The 14,963-nt window shown below is 42.0% G+C and overlaps 1 protein-coding gene across 1 annotated transcript in view; it reads left to right on the top strand.

The window, feature by feature from the left end:
* Nucleotides 1-14,963, top strand: part of TG (thyroglobulin) — a 155,356-nt gene that overhangs the window by 6,110 nt on the left and 134,283 nt on the right. The window contains exons 4-13 of the mRNA XM_084511358.1: nt 403-546; nt 2,226-2,411; nt 5,084-6,148; nt 7,656-8,243; nt 9,808-10,050; nt 10,379-10,516; nt 11,146-11,223; nt 11,694-11,806; nt 12,480-12,591; nt 14,563-14,763. Of these exons, the coding sequence (XP_084367484.1) occupies nt 403-546; nt 2,226-2,411; nt 5,084-6,148; nt 7,656-8,243; nt 9,808-10,050; nt 10,379-10,516; nt 11,146-11,223; nt 11,694-11,806; nt 12,480-12,591; nt 14,563-14,763 (2,868 nt within the window). The remainder of the gene's footprint in view (nt 1-402; nt 547-2,225; nt 2,412-5,083; nt 6,149-7,655; nt 8,244-9,807; nt 10,051-10,378; nt 10,517-11,145; nt 11,224-11,693; nt 11,807-12,479; nt 12,592-14,562; nt 14,764-14,963) is intronic.

Raw genomic sequence — 14,963 nt, forward strand, 5'->3', positions numbered from 1 at the left:
CTGTGTGCTCAGAGGAACGACTGCACTTCTTTTCATTTACTTGTACAAACAAAATGGTTAGGAATTGGTTTTTGGAAACACTAGGCAGTGATATAATTACACAGTATCAATGGCACTACTGCAAACTGAACCTAATGCAACCACAGCCCAGTGCTGGGTTACTGGATGCTCCTTCTTCTCATTTTGGTGCATGTCAAAGTGCAAAGCCAATGACAGGGGGCACTCAGCAGCAGGGTTTATGGTACAGGGCATTTGGGTTATGTGGTATAAGTTCATACTTGGGCCACTTTAGAGGACTGGGTTTTCTTTTTCAAGGTAGGTTTCCAATTCTACTCCTCTGGTACAAAGAAGATGACTTCTGTCTTAAAATCAGACTCTGTGCTAAAAGTCTCTCTTTCTCAGGCTTGGAGCTGCTGCTTGATGAAGTTTATGACACAATTTTCTCAGCACTGGAGCCTGCCCGCACGTTCACAGAGACCAGCATTTATCGGATCCTGCAGAGGAGGTTTCTGGGTGTGCAGCTGGCTACCTCCGGCCGGTTCAGATGTAAGTAGCACCCAGGTGATTCCCTGCAAATGGAATGATAATTTCAGATCTTTATGACAGCTGCTATTTTGGAGAGTTGTTTTAATAGTCTCCTGTACTAAAAGCTTATAATATCACAGTTTTGGTGCAAGAATCAAGGTCCCTCCATTGCAGCTGACTTTTAGTCTTTGGGCTGTAGACTCTTAGCAGCAGAGTGTACCTATCCTCTGATGAAAACTTCCCATGCACTTGAGGTTTGTGTTAGTTGAAAGTCTGTGAATTCTCCCTATCTTTTGCTTTGAGATTCTGGAGATGGATCTGATGATTTATTGTATTAAAAGCCTAAGAAAATGCTCCCTAATTTCTGACAGTAGTCAGAAATAAGAAGGATCTTACACTGGCCACAACCCATTCCATCCCCAGGAGACTATACAAGAGGTTGTAGTGCCTGAGCCAGCAAGGCTGAACTTCTGGATCTGCCCTTGGGTCTGTTCCCTCCCTGATGAGGGCAGGAAAATAGGATGTGTTTCTCAGCCTATGGGCAATGAACTCTGCAGGACAGTAGGTAAGGTGTTTCCTTCTCCTACACCAGAGCCTAGGAGAATTGCCTAGGGAAGTTTGTATCCCCTGCTGTGATCCTTCATTCTCCTATCCAAACTCTGACGTTGGTATCTGACCCTTGCTGAGGAGCTACGTCACCAGAGATATTAAGCAGATACCAATGCAAGTCTTCCAGTCACACAGGTCACACAGTTTCTCTGTTTCTGGGAAGAGCTGATCGTTTTGGGGGGTCTGGAAAGCATCTTTCTCCTCCCACTGCACAGTGCTGTGAAACAGGCTCTGACTGCAGATAGAGGCGGTGGCTGTCAGCAGGGATGAAGCTGTAACAGCCACAAGATGGAGACACGATCACGCTCCTTAGCCACTGGCAGTGACTTGGGTGAGTTACCCATCACCTGAAGCCATGCATGCTAGGTGCTGGATGAAGGGTTTCTGATGCAATGCTCTTGCTGCCCCCGTCTCTTGGCTGAACGAAGCTGGAATGCTGTGGAAGGTGAGAAAAATTTAGGCTGTGGGACTGTAGGTTATATAAACAGGGAAAGTTTCTGTCACAAGGGTTGAGTCTAATATGGGAGAAGTCATAGCTCAGAAAATTTGCATTGTGGAGTTTTAGATTCTTCATCAGTTCTGGCCAGTTTGACAGGAATGGGGTCTTATGTTCCTCGTTGAAGGATGCCAAAGAAATTTGTGGTCCCAGACCAAATCTCTGCAGCCAGATGTGGAGCCTTTTGCAGGAGCAACACCTCTTCTCACCAGAAACACTGTATCACATTTCTCTGTTGGTCACTTTTGCATTTCCATTAAGGACCAGAGCTCACCTAGCCGCTGGAACAGCTCACTGAGTCAGAAACTCTGTTTATTGCTACCCATGGCTACAGCTGAAAAATGAGTTTATTTTTTTTTTCTCTTCAGTTTTCTGAAACAAGTACCTACAGAAGAAAACCATGGGACCACTTCCCTTAGATGAAAGAGGATGGAGAATTTTAACCTTGGGCTGGTGCTTGAAGTTTCAGGAAATTAAACCTTTCTTTTTTTTTTTTTTTTTTTTTTCTTCCAGACTTCTCAAAAATAGGCAAATGATGGGATCAAGTGGAGATGGCTCTGAAACTTTGTTTTCCCTCCTGTTTGTTTTTTTCCAGGCCCCTCAAAATGTGAGGTTGAGCGATATGCAGCCGTGCGCTACCAGCATGCCTACGTGCCATCCTGTGACCCTGATGGGGGCTACACACCGGTGCAGTGTCAGCAGGGAGGGCAGTGCTGGTGTGTGGACACCAAAGGGAGAGAGGTCCAGGGCACCAAGAGACGAGGACAGCCTCCAGCCTGCGGTATGTGTTAAGTAAAAGGGAAAAATGCTAGCAAATACCACTGTCTTGTACATTCATGTACACTTCCAGTTCAAGCCAGGTCCTTTCACCTTCCCTCTCCAAACCCTTCATCTGCTGTGGGAATTTTGTCTTTGGTAAACAAACAAATCCTAAAGGACCAGGATCCAAAAGCCTCTGTGGGGTTAAAAACCACATTTGAATAAAATATTAAATATATAAAAAATAAATATTATATTATTTTAATTTCCTTTATAATCTGTCTTTAGCCTTTCAGTTTTTCATGTGGTGAGGCTTTCCTTTGCAGCCATGATATTTATGTCTTGATTCCAGGAGCTGTGCATCAATTCACAATACCTGGGATAATGTAAGAAAGCTGGTGATGGAGTTCTGGGGTTTTTACCACCTTCTTCTGCTGAAATGCAGAAGAAGCCAAGCTTCAAAGATATCCTCTCTCTCATCCTGAATGTTTTTTTCCCCTGCATTTCTTTCAGTGCATACTTGGTAGAAAACAATTCAGAGAAGGTGTCTGGGTTTGCACTTTGAGAGAGATTTCATTAAGTATACACCATCAGATCTGTGCCCCAAATGGAAACGACAGCAGAAATGTCAAAGGGCCAGAGGGGAGGAGGAAAGTTTAAAAACTTTGACTCCAAAGTGCACTACCTAAATATTCAGGATTGTGCTGGAGGGCTGCGGAATGAGGTCTTAAGGAAAGATGCCTTCAGGGGAGTTCATTTTTCTGTCTACAAGACACAGTTGTACCATGCAGATAAAGAAGGGAGGAATCTACCCCGGGTGTCATGGTCCCAAGTCACTCAGTGTGCCCCAGGCACAGACAAGCTTACTGAATGAAAAAGTTTGCATGAGTCCAAGGCTGATCACCCTGTGTTGGGACTGGTTGTTTTCTTGCGTGTGCTTTTCGGAGCCTTCCTGATAATGTTTTGGGAGGTGTGACATGAGGCTGCTTGCAGCTTTTATTGGCAGACTCAGGAAATTTAAGCAGGGAAAATTTCTGTGGGGGTTTTGCAGACTAACTCCCAAAAAGGTATTCCATGAGGATATAGCTGGAGCCTGTGGCCAGCCAGATACGTGCCATGTGCGTCTCCTGCTCTGCTGCTCTGTTTTATTTCTGTTTGATTTCTTCAGCTCTTACCCCCACCAATGTTCATGCTGGAGGAGGCAGAGGCGTAGGTGTGAGGGGTATCTTGGGTTTTCATGTGACTTGGAGCACCAGGCAGTTCAGATGGGGATGTGCTCCTTTACAAATACCAGAGTAAATTCACCCCAGCAGTGCTTTTCTGGTTTTTGATTAATTTTTTTTTGATTAATTTTTGATTAATTTTTGATTAATTTTTTGATTAATTTTCTGGTTTTTGATTAATTTTTTTCCTTCTCACTCTACTTTGATTTGATTCAACAATGAGTAGGAGGGGAGAGCATTCAACGTCTGTGATCCTACATTTGTTTTGGATTTGTATACTTGTGGATTGTGCTCTAGGGACCAATAAGTTAGTGTAAACCGATGTTCTTCATCTCTGTTACCAAGAGCCAACACTAAACACAGAAGGGGCCCATCCTACAGAAAATGCCTTCATGAAGGAACCACTGTGAGGGACCTGAGTGCATGCCAGGAAATGTGGAGCGGGAAAGGGTTCTAAAGGAGGAGTGAGCAAGATGCTGAGCACAGAGCCTCAGATTACTTGTTACCCTATTTGAGAAGCTTTTAGGATTTCCAGCTTTTATCCTCACTGTTAGCAGGGTTCAGGACTATTTTATTATATTGCCTGGAAGTAGAATGGATGGAGATGGGGGTCAGACCACTGGATGCTATGATGAAACAGATCAAAGCTAGTCATCCACCATCCTGTCCCCATGAGGGATGACAGTGGTGCTTGAGGAGAAAGTGTGAAAAACATGGGAAATGCAGAGTGATTCTTTCATATGTCCTCCTGTTGCCTGCGGGCTATGCAATCCCCAAACTGGAGGTTGAACCCAGGTCATTGTGTTCAGCATTTCTTAAGGAAGTCATTTATATCTATGTCTTTATATCTAAATCTTTATATCTATGAAGTCTTTCATTTTCTGATGTCGTTGTATGAATGTACAGAGACTGGACTGGAAACAGGCACACCTATGGCATAGCTTGCCCCAGGATGCGGGTGGCCTGCGTAGGACGCCTCCATAAATTTTCCATTAGAGAGCACTGGTGAAAATGACTATTTCTTTTTTTCTGTAATCTGTTTCCCTTTCTTGTGTTCACATATTGCGCCTGGATCATCTGGGCTTTTTATTAGAAGCAGGCATCATACCAGAGAATGTGTTTGAAAAAGACTTTGTTCATACTTTCAACCATAGGAAGAGGAATGGGGATTTGCACTAGAAAACAATAGATTTAGAAAAAGGTCACAGAGCAGTAAATTCAGACATACTGGAGGAAGTATCCATTCAGTTTGTGTCTTGAATAGAGAAGTTTACTCTTACACTCAGCAACAAGAAGTTTATAGGTTACACTCAGCAACGGTTTAAGTTTCCTTATCAGTGTGCCTGATACTTAGGGAACTAGAGACAAATTAAAATACACTCAGTGGTTTCTGCTGAGACTGATTGAAAGGTATCCTTAAAATAGCAGGTTTTGGAGGTTCTGAAGTTTGTACTTTTTACTTTTTGTTTAGGTGAAGAACAAATATGCATCTCTGAGAGACGACAGGCATTGTCAAGGATCTTTTATGGCCCTGCCGGGTACTTCAGTCAGCCTGATTTATTTTCCACACCAGATGTGCAGTCAGAGAAAATAGCTCGCTACTCAAGACCCTGCCCTCCCTTCATCAAGGAGTTGTTTCAGGTCTCTGGACTGTCATCCCCAGTCATGCAAAGCCCATACGCCAGCCAGATTCCCGGGCTAGAATCCATCCTTAGTGAAGCCATCAGAGGAATATTCCCATCAAGGGATCTGGCTCAAGTGGCATTGCAATTTACTGCCAATCCAAAGCGCTTCCAAGAAAATCTCTTTGGAGGAAAGTTCTTGAAGAATATGATCCAGTTCAACTTCACAGGGGCACTTGGCACTAGTGGCAAATACAGCATTGGTCAGTTTTTCCAAGAGGAAGATGTGACAGGGAGGGATAATGGCCAAGGCCTTCTGGAATCAGCTGAAGCATTTGCATTGGAAGTATCAAGGGGGAGCTCCATTTTGATCCAACCTCTTGTAGGCAGCTTTGGCCGCATAGTAACTCTTCAGGACAATCAGAATATGATGAAATTCCTTTCCTCTGTCCTGGAACTACCAGCATTCTTTACCTTTCTTCAACAAGTGATTTCTGTCCCCAGAAGCATTGCTGAAGATTTAGGTGAAGTGGTGAAAATAGCACTGGGATCCAAAGTCTGTGGTGAGGAGGCAAAGGACCTGTTTGTTCCAACATGCACCACGGAGGGGAGGTATGAGGAAGTTCAGTGCTATGCAGGAGAGTGCTGGTGTTTGGACACTTCAGGTAAGGAAGTTCCAGGCTCAAGAGTTCGAGGTGAACGTCCAAGGTGTCCCACTGAGTGTGAGAAGCAAAGGAGAAACCTGCAGAACTTGAAACAAAGCCTGCCTGCAGGATCAGATCTTTTTATTCCCTCTTGTACCAAGGATGGAGACTTCCTGCCACTCCAGTGTTATGGGACAAATTGCTTCTGTGTTGACTTGAATGGCAAGACTATTCCAGGAATAAGAGGAAATACTGGAAAACCCATGCAATGTAAGTTCCAGAAACTGGGAATATAGAGATGCTTCCTTATTTTGTTGGAATTTCATGATTTAATTCTTCATATCTGGTTATTTCTGGAAATGTGTGGATGATGTATACAAACAATATTATCCCCTAACAGATAAGAATGTCAGCCCTACAGGTGCAGGGGAATAGTGGGAAATACAGTGTACGTAAACCTTGGTATCCTAAGTCTTTTCTTTCAGTATGTGGGGTAGGTACACTCACAACAGAGGACCCTGAGGTCCTGCCTTGTTAATGACTACGTCATTGACATCTGTCTTACTTAAATGTGTAGTAAAGGATATATAACATCCCTGGTGCCCATGAGGCCTGGAGCATCTGTGTGCCCTTGCCAATTGAAAAAGCTCTTTTGCTTCCAGAACCAAGTAACCAGGGCAGTCCCTGGGTCATTCTTGTTCTGAGAACTGAAGAGCTTCAGTGTCTTACACCATGGACTTTTAGTCTTTTAGCTCAAGAATATATCCTCAACTTGGTAGGCCATCACAGGAGACTGAACATAGAAGATGGATTCAAAGACTGATGGGTTTCTCATAAAGGTCTTGTGAGTCACAAATGACTTGTCAGATGCAATTTGGCATTGCATTTTGCAGGAACTGGGATTATTTAGCCTAGAGAAAAGGAGGCTCAGGGGAGCCTTATCACTCTCTACAACCACCTCAAAGGAGGTTGTAGCAGGGTAGGGGTCAGTCTCTTCTCCCAAGCAACAAGTGATAGGGCAAGAGCAAATGGCCTCAAGTTGCACCAGGGGAGGTTTAGGTTGGATATTAGAGAAAAATTTATTCACTGAAAGGGTTATGGAGTACTGGGACAGGCTGCCCAGTGGAATTAGTTGAGTCACCATCCCCAGAGGTATTCAAAAGACTTGTGGATGTGGTACTTAGAGACATGGTGCAGTGGTAGACTTGGTAGCGCTAGGTTATAGGTTGGACTTGATGACCTTAGAGGTCTTTTCCAACCTAAGTAATTCAATGGTTCTATGGAATGCCTCTTCTGCTCTTCTATTAATGTTATACAAATGAAGAAGGAAGCACGCAGGCTGGGGATACTTTGGGGATTTATTCCTACCACGCAGGCTGGGAATACTTAAGGGATTTATTCCTACCAACCCATAAGGAGTGCAGTCAAAAACAAACATGTTCATAATGCTGTGGTGTGCAGAAGGAGGTGAGCTCCTATGTTTTGTTATGTTTGTAGAACTGCTTGGTGGCAAAATGAGATTTGGCTGTGAAGGTGTCAGAAAAAACTTCCAAAAGAAAACTCACTCCTACATCTTGTAGGATGGTATTTTTATATCCAGCTGCAATATTCATTACAGGGTAGGAAGAGAGGACAACATAAACTGAAAATTCTGGTGAAGTCCAATGGGAAATAAAAACGGTGTTGATAGTATAATAGCAAGAATGTTTAGGTTAGGGGTGTTGTATGTCTTCAGTGCCTTCATAAGATGTGCTATGCATGTTTTTCTTTTCCCCAGGCCCCAGTGCTTGCCAAGCAACAGCCGGTCAGGAGTTTCTAAAGAGTGTGAAAGTCCTGTTGTCAGATCCAAGTGTCCTGTCTCAGCCCTCCAGCATTTACGTGCCCCAGTGCAATGATGACGGTGCCTGGAGGCAGGTGCAGTGCAGTGGTCCTCCTGAGCAAGCCTTTGAGTGGTATGAAAGGTGGCTGACAGAGAACAATGAAGGCAAACCTCTGCCTGTTTCTGATCTATTGAACATCATAACTGTTTATAAAAATGCCTCTTCCAAAGGCTTTTCAGGTTTTATTAAAGCTTTGTATGAGGCTGGGCACCAGAATGTGTTCCCAGCTTTCACCACCTATTCCTCCTTCGCTGATCTTCCACCTGAGGTGCTGGAAGGAAATGTGACCTATGCATCTGGGAACATTTTATTGGATCCGTATATATTCTGGCAGCTTTTGAATGAGCAGCCTACCTATTACCCAGGACCCTACACTGATTTCAGCACTCCATTAAGCAACTTTGAACTTCGTGATTGTTGGTGTGTTGATAGCAAAGGAGAAGAGCTGCAGGGAACAAGGGCAGAAGTGAACCAGGTTCCAAAATGTAAGTAGCAGAATTGCTGGCACAGGAAAAAAAGTACTTTTAAGTGCAATGAGATAGCAGATAATGGCTTGGGGAAAGATCATTGACAATGCCTGTTGTGTTAAAGGGTAAAGAAGTTTGGCAGGAAGTAAACCCCATCATGTTTCAGCTTGTCCTCAGATAGCAGAGGGGCTGGAGCATCTGGTCTTAGATTCAGAGTGATGCCTAATTTGTACTACAAGTCCAACCACATTCAATACATTGAACTACTACAATCATGGATGCACAAATAGCATGATACACCTTCAGTCTAGTAGATTAAAGACTGGTGTGAGAGGCTTTATAGGCTGAGGGAAATTCAGAGCGTGTACTCAGTGAGGAATGATCATACCTTGAAGACAGACAGCCTTCGGGATGGAGGAGTATTTTGGCAATATTATGAGGTTATAATGGGCAAAGTTCACCCAGAGGACATGATTTCAGCAGACAATGGAAAACTGCCAGCTCAGGGCTGGCTATGCAGTTTATAAGTTCAGCTCAGGGCTTGCTTAGGGTAACGGCGATGCAGTCTATCGGTTCCATAGTACCATCAAGTTCCCATCCCTGCAGAGATATCACAGAGCCTGGCCGTGGTGTTTCTACCCTGCTCCACCCTCTGTGCTATTTCGCTTGGAGTCAGCACACCAAGCTCCCCTGGTATTGCCAATATCTAAGGCTGTAGGTTATGTTACCAAGGGGACTATCATGGAACAGATTCCTTGCACATCTACTGCATTTCACCCTGGAATTTTCCTCAGTTTTCCTTCTCTTAAGATTTGGGCATACCTTTCATCTCAACATGTCACCTCCACCAATTATTCCATACTGCCATTGTCACCAGCCACCACAGGCAGGGAAACTCATTTTTGGAAAACAAGTAGTGTTTCAGCTTTGGAAGTATGGAAGAATAAAGTTCTATGACAAGGTTGTGTAGACTTTATGATTTGGACCATGGACATATAATGTTTTTTCAGAAGGTACTTAGCCAGACACCAAAGGACACTTTAAAGCTAGAAGCAGTCTTGTAAAGATTTTTGTGAAAAATTCAGTTACAGTAACTGATGTAAATGACTTTCAAGAACACCTTAAAATGATGCAGGAGGAATTTGCTTTACTGTTTCTTATTATTCAGTCAAGAGTAACAGATATCCCCAACAGGTCACTAGGACAAGAGTGAGGCCAGCACAGGAGTTTGGTGGTAAGCCCTCTGTCTAGAGCATCTCCACTAAAGCTATTGGGTCTTCTTTGGGTTATTTCAGCAGATTAAATATTATAAATGTAGTCTCTAAAACCATTCTTGTCACATCATAATTTTCTAGCTGGAAGGAAAAGGCAGAACAATTAATTGCAAACTCCCAAATGGGTAAGGAGAACTGGAGAAGCCTGTTCTGTGAGCAAATGGGAAATAGAGAGGATAAAGCAGATTAACAGTTATTCTAGCAGAAAAGTTTTAGCTGGGTTGGTTCTGTGTGTTGAACTTCCATGTCCAATCCTGCAGATGTATGTAAGGACTGGCCAAGTGTCAGCTTTCCTCTGCCTTCTCTAGGTCCTGGTGTATGTGAAGGTGTTAAGCAAGAAGCCATGAAATTTATGGAGGAAGCAGAGCAACTCATCCGAGCATCAAACACTTCCCATTTCCCTTTTGGAGAGAGCTTCTTGATGGCAAAGGGAATACAGCTCACAGACAGCGACCTCCTACGTTCTGCTCAGCTTTATGAGCCAGAGGTGATGGTCTCCGAAAAGTTGTTATCAAGCAGTGACTATTCCCTCCAACTGGCTGCACGATCAGGTAAGTGAAGGGGAGATGATTTTAATTAAAGAGATTAATGCACAGGATTTGTGCAAGGGTACTTTACAAGGAACTCAGCTTTCCTGAAAGATAGGTGCAACTCAGCACGTGTTATTTATTAGTGTAATTAACCTAAGCCAAGATCTGATTTCAGTTCATTTCAGATTTTCTTATCTGTATGGATCCCTGCATAGGTCAGATATACATCTGCAGTGTTTATTTTCCTTTCTAAAGTACAAGGAAAAATCAGATGTTTGTAAACATGTACTTTTAAAATATCTCTTCTGGTATTGGCCACCAATATCTTCTCTTACTTTTTTTTTTACAGTCTTGCATTTCTACTGGCGGAGTCACTTTGCTGTGAAGGGTTCTGCTGGAGAAGCAACACAGCTGGGATTTCATCCCTACATCCCACAGTGTGATGGCCTGGGAAACTGGGAGCCAACTCAGTGCTATGAGAGCACAGGTGAGCAGTCACCAGAAAAATACTCCATGTTGTCTGAACACAGAAAATCTAATAGTTATTATTATTTATTTATTTATTTTAAAAAAAGAAAACCTATATTCTTGTAGTCAAACTGGAGAGAGATAGATAGGTGGGCTTCCATGATGGGTGAAATATTTATTGACTGGAGTGAGGGACTCAAGTGACAAGGTTTCAAGTGACAAGGTTATCAAGTGATAAGGGCTCAAAAATTGGTCGATGATGAGTTGCTTGCTGCTAGTAGTGGTCCTAAGAGGTCATTTTGGGGGGCTGGAAATTATTTCATGCTTCTGTTAATGACCAGGGGAATGAGACCAGAGCACACTCTCAGCAACTTTGTGGATTATACCAAATTGATGGGAATAGGTGATACACCACATAACAGAGCTTGCAACGGAGGACTCTCACCAGAGCTGCTACATTTCCATTTGCAACCCAGTTCCAAAGTATGGTCTACTTATCTCTGGAAACCAGAGTTAACTGTGTCTTAGACTTACTGACCACTTTCTATAGTGATGTAGGGGATCAAAATCCTCCAAGAATGCAACAAAGTTAACTAGGAATACTGCAATATAACATCTAAAATAAGTCTGCTTTTCTTCCCTGGGCAGGTCATTGCTGGTGTGTGGATGAAAGAGGACATTATGTTATGGATTCCTTGGTCTCGCGTTCAGCAGAACTTCCTAAATGTCAGTTATTTTTTCTTCTTAAATGTCTGTATTTACTTGTTCTTAAAAAAATTAATTATTGAAAATTCTAGTAAGATACGCAAGAAACATAGAATCATAGAATCATAGAATATCCAACTCAGGATATTCTATGTTTCTATGATTCTATGTTTCTTGCGTATCTTACTAGAATTTTCAATAATGTCTTGTTTTGAACCATTGCAAGAAAATAGAAAGGAGCCTTTTATGCTTGTTTTGCTCGTGTGTTTCATTTCAGTTCTTATGAATTCAATTTACATGATTTGGGAACAAACTCTCTACTGTTGTTATCAAACACCAATTAGGTGTTCCCTGCCTGATGCTCTAGCATGTAGATGTGTGAAGGAGATAGAAAGACCCATCTTTCTCTAGGTTAGCTTTGAGAACTCAATTTTATTTTAATATACATGTATGTTTTTTTGTTTGTTTGTTTGTTTTATTTTCTGTTACAGGCCAGACATCATGTCAGAAATCTCGAGCCAATGCCTTAATTTCCAGCTGGAGACAGAGTGGCTCAAAGGTGGATGCTTCTGCAGCATATCTGTTTGTCCCCTACTGCCTTGAGGTAACTTAGCATGGATGAGGGAAGAAGAAATAAAACCTTCCTGGTTTTGCTAAAAGGACAATAGTATTTCAGTCTGTGCTCACTAAATATCCCCTGTGCATTCCTATTAACCTGAAAGAAAGGTGTTAGACAAAACATAAAGGGGGATATGCCCTCCATAAAGCAGAGTTTAAACAGTTCTGAGATGAAGACGAGGAACAGGAAGCTCTGTTCCTGCCTGCACTTCCCTCCTGCAGGGTGGAACTGCTTAGGCCTTACACAGGGCTGAGTTTAAAAGGCACAACTTAATTAACTGACTTTTGGGAGACTTTTGCTTTCTGAGCTATGAAATAATGTGAGGATGAGAGGGAGATGGATATGGGTATCCCAAAATGGGGTTCATGATGTTTGAAACATGGCATTGAGCAGGGTAGAGCCCTGACATGGGCAAGAAAAAGACACTTCAAATCAAGGTTATACCCATCTTTCAGTCTACATACTCTCTCTCAGGGTGTGGTTTCAGTCTTATACTAGGTAACCTATATTTTAATATTTCATTTTTCTCATTAACATGTATTATAATGGACAAATGTATATATAATAAATATTTTAACCACACTTTTGGGATATGGATTTCTGAGTGTCTCTGTTAATATCAATTGCTATGCAGTGATGTGTAATTGATTTTTCTTAGACAGGAGAATATGCTGTGCTACAGAGATCCTACACGGACATTTGGTGTGTAGATCCTGTGTCAGGAGAAGTATTTCAGCGTGGCAGCATAGATTCAGATGGCAATCCTGAATGTGAGTAATGCTTTACCTGCAGCCTGTTGTGGCAGTTGTACCATCTCATGGAATAATAGAATGGCTTGGGTTGGAAGGGACCTTAAAGATCATCAAACTCCAACCCCCTGCCATAGGCAGGGACATCTCCCCGTAGATCAGGTTGCTCAAGGCCCCATCCAGCCTGGCCTTGAACACCTCCAGGGATGGGGCATCCACAGCTTCTGTGGGCAACCTGTGCCAGTGCCTCACCACCCTCTGAGTGGAGAGTTTCCTCCTAACATCAGATCTAAATCTTCTCTCTTCTAGTTTAATACCACCTCGCCTTGTCCTATCATTATCTACCTGAGTGAAAAAAAAAAAAAAAAAAAAAAAGGAATAATGAACATGGAAACATGGGTTTAACTTTCCAGTGACAAGTGCAAGCACATACCTTTACAAGGCTAGCTGAAAATAATTACCCTTTACTTTCACAACACCAGAAACAAAGTCTACACAAAGTGATAGCTTTGGGCTCATGGATGAGTTTTCAGGGTGATTTCTGAGCTGTAGCAACTGAGCCACTTGCAATAAGGGAGTCAGAGAAGCACAGTATCATCCAGGTTGGAAAACACTTCTGATATCATCTAGTCCAACCTCTAACCTAGCACTGACAAGCAGTGGTATGAATTAAGTTTTGGGACCTAAATTAATTATTTTTTAAGAACATGTCTCCCTTCAACTGACAGGGACAGACATAGCTAAAGAAAGCATTTAGGAAAACAAGCTCTCATGCCTAAAGCTAGACTTTGAGGAGCTACTGAGTGAGACAGGTAACTGTTACAGGAAGCTGGGTAGAACTATGTGAAGAGTGAAACAGAATGTGGACATTTTACTCAGTCCACAACTGTTCTATGGAGTGTGATTAAATCTATATTATCTTTATATTGCCTTCAAATAAAGACAGGGTACTGTTGAGGTCTCATCAGAGATGGTTCCTCCCAAAGGTTGAAGAATTCCTGCTTATAGAAAATGAGGTGCCAAGTTGGAGCTAAGGCCCTGGCTCTGCTTTATTGAGTAGTACAGGCAGCTCAAGAGCCTGCAGTGCTCATTTCTTCACTTCTTCAGATAGGATAACAAGCTTGGTGCCTTGGTCTGACCCAGCAAGTCTGCTCTTCTCTTCTTGCTGATGGTCTAATGACACAAGTATGGCAAAGACGAGCAGCAGACCTGACTGGGGATAAGTAACTGCATGCTCAGTGAGGAATTGACGATTGTACATTGGTTCCCTGAATCACCATGCAGGTTTAAAAGTTTACTCCAGCACTTGTGAATGAACAAAATTAGTAAATACTAACTTCAGTGCAAGCTGGGGTTGAACTTTTTCAGATCTTCTTGTGTGTGAATAGTTCCTCAAGCAGATGTCCTTGTCTTTTTTTTTTTTTTTTTTTTTTTTTTAAACCATAAATACTTCTGGTTTGTGTGATTTTGCATATGTATAGAGTTGTGTTCCAAAGGTACTAAACTGGGACATTTGGACTATTTTAAAATGTTAAATAATCATAGTATTACTATATTTCAAATGACCTTGCTCAAAAATTCTTACTAAACAGAATGTTTATTTTATTTTATTTTGTTTTGTTTTGTTTAAATTTAAAATGTGAGCCTATAAGTGATGCACTGTCAAGTTTATGGCAAGAAAGGATGTTAACACAAAATAAATCAATATCGTATTTTGTAGTTTTTCCACCGTTTTCTTGGTGCAAACTCATATATCATGCACTTTAGTCTTTACAAAACAAAACAAACAAACAAAATGTTTCCTAGTGGAACTAAAATTTCACACATTTCTGTAATGATACACATTAATTGTGATTTTGTGTTCCCTTATATTTTTATTTTTAGTAGTACTAAAAGCACTATTGTTGAAGTGTCTAGGGCAATTCTGTACTTCAGTTTATCAGTTTGCTGTCTTCTGTTCTGCATCTTGCAATGATTTTCCTCTCTTTAAAGGTCCTAGTTACTGTAATATGTTGAAGTCCAAAACTAGTTTACGAGAAGCTGGTAAAGGCTACATCCCACAGTGTGAAGGAGACAAGGGGATGTTCTCACCCGTGCAGTGCAGCCGGGATGGAGAAAGCTGCTGGTGTGTGTTTGACAATGGAGAAGAGGTGCCTGGGACACGAGTAAGAGGAGGAAGACCTGCATGTGAAAGTGAGTTGATGCTTGAGGCATTTTGCTTCCGTGCAAGTTCAGGTCTGGAACTAGACTCAGATCCTAACTTTTTCTGGTATTTAGTTGTATTTAAGCTTCTTTGATCGGACCATAATATTTTTGCTGTTAGTATGATTATTTTTGTATTATAGCAGATTTCAGACTTATCTGGGCATGATATCCCATTTTATTCAAGTACT

The sequence above is a fragment of the Aythya ferina genome (assembly GCF_964211825.1).
Source record: "Aythya ferina genome assembly, chromosome: 2".
NCBI lineage: Eukaryota > Metazoa > Chordata > Aves > Anseriformes > Anatidae > Aythya > Aythya ferina.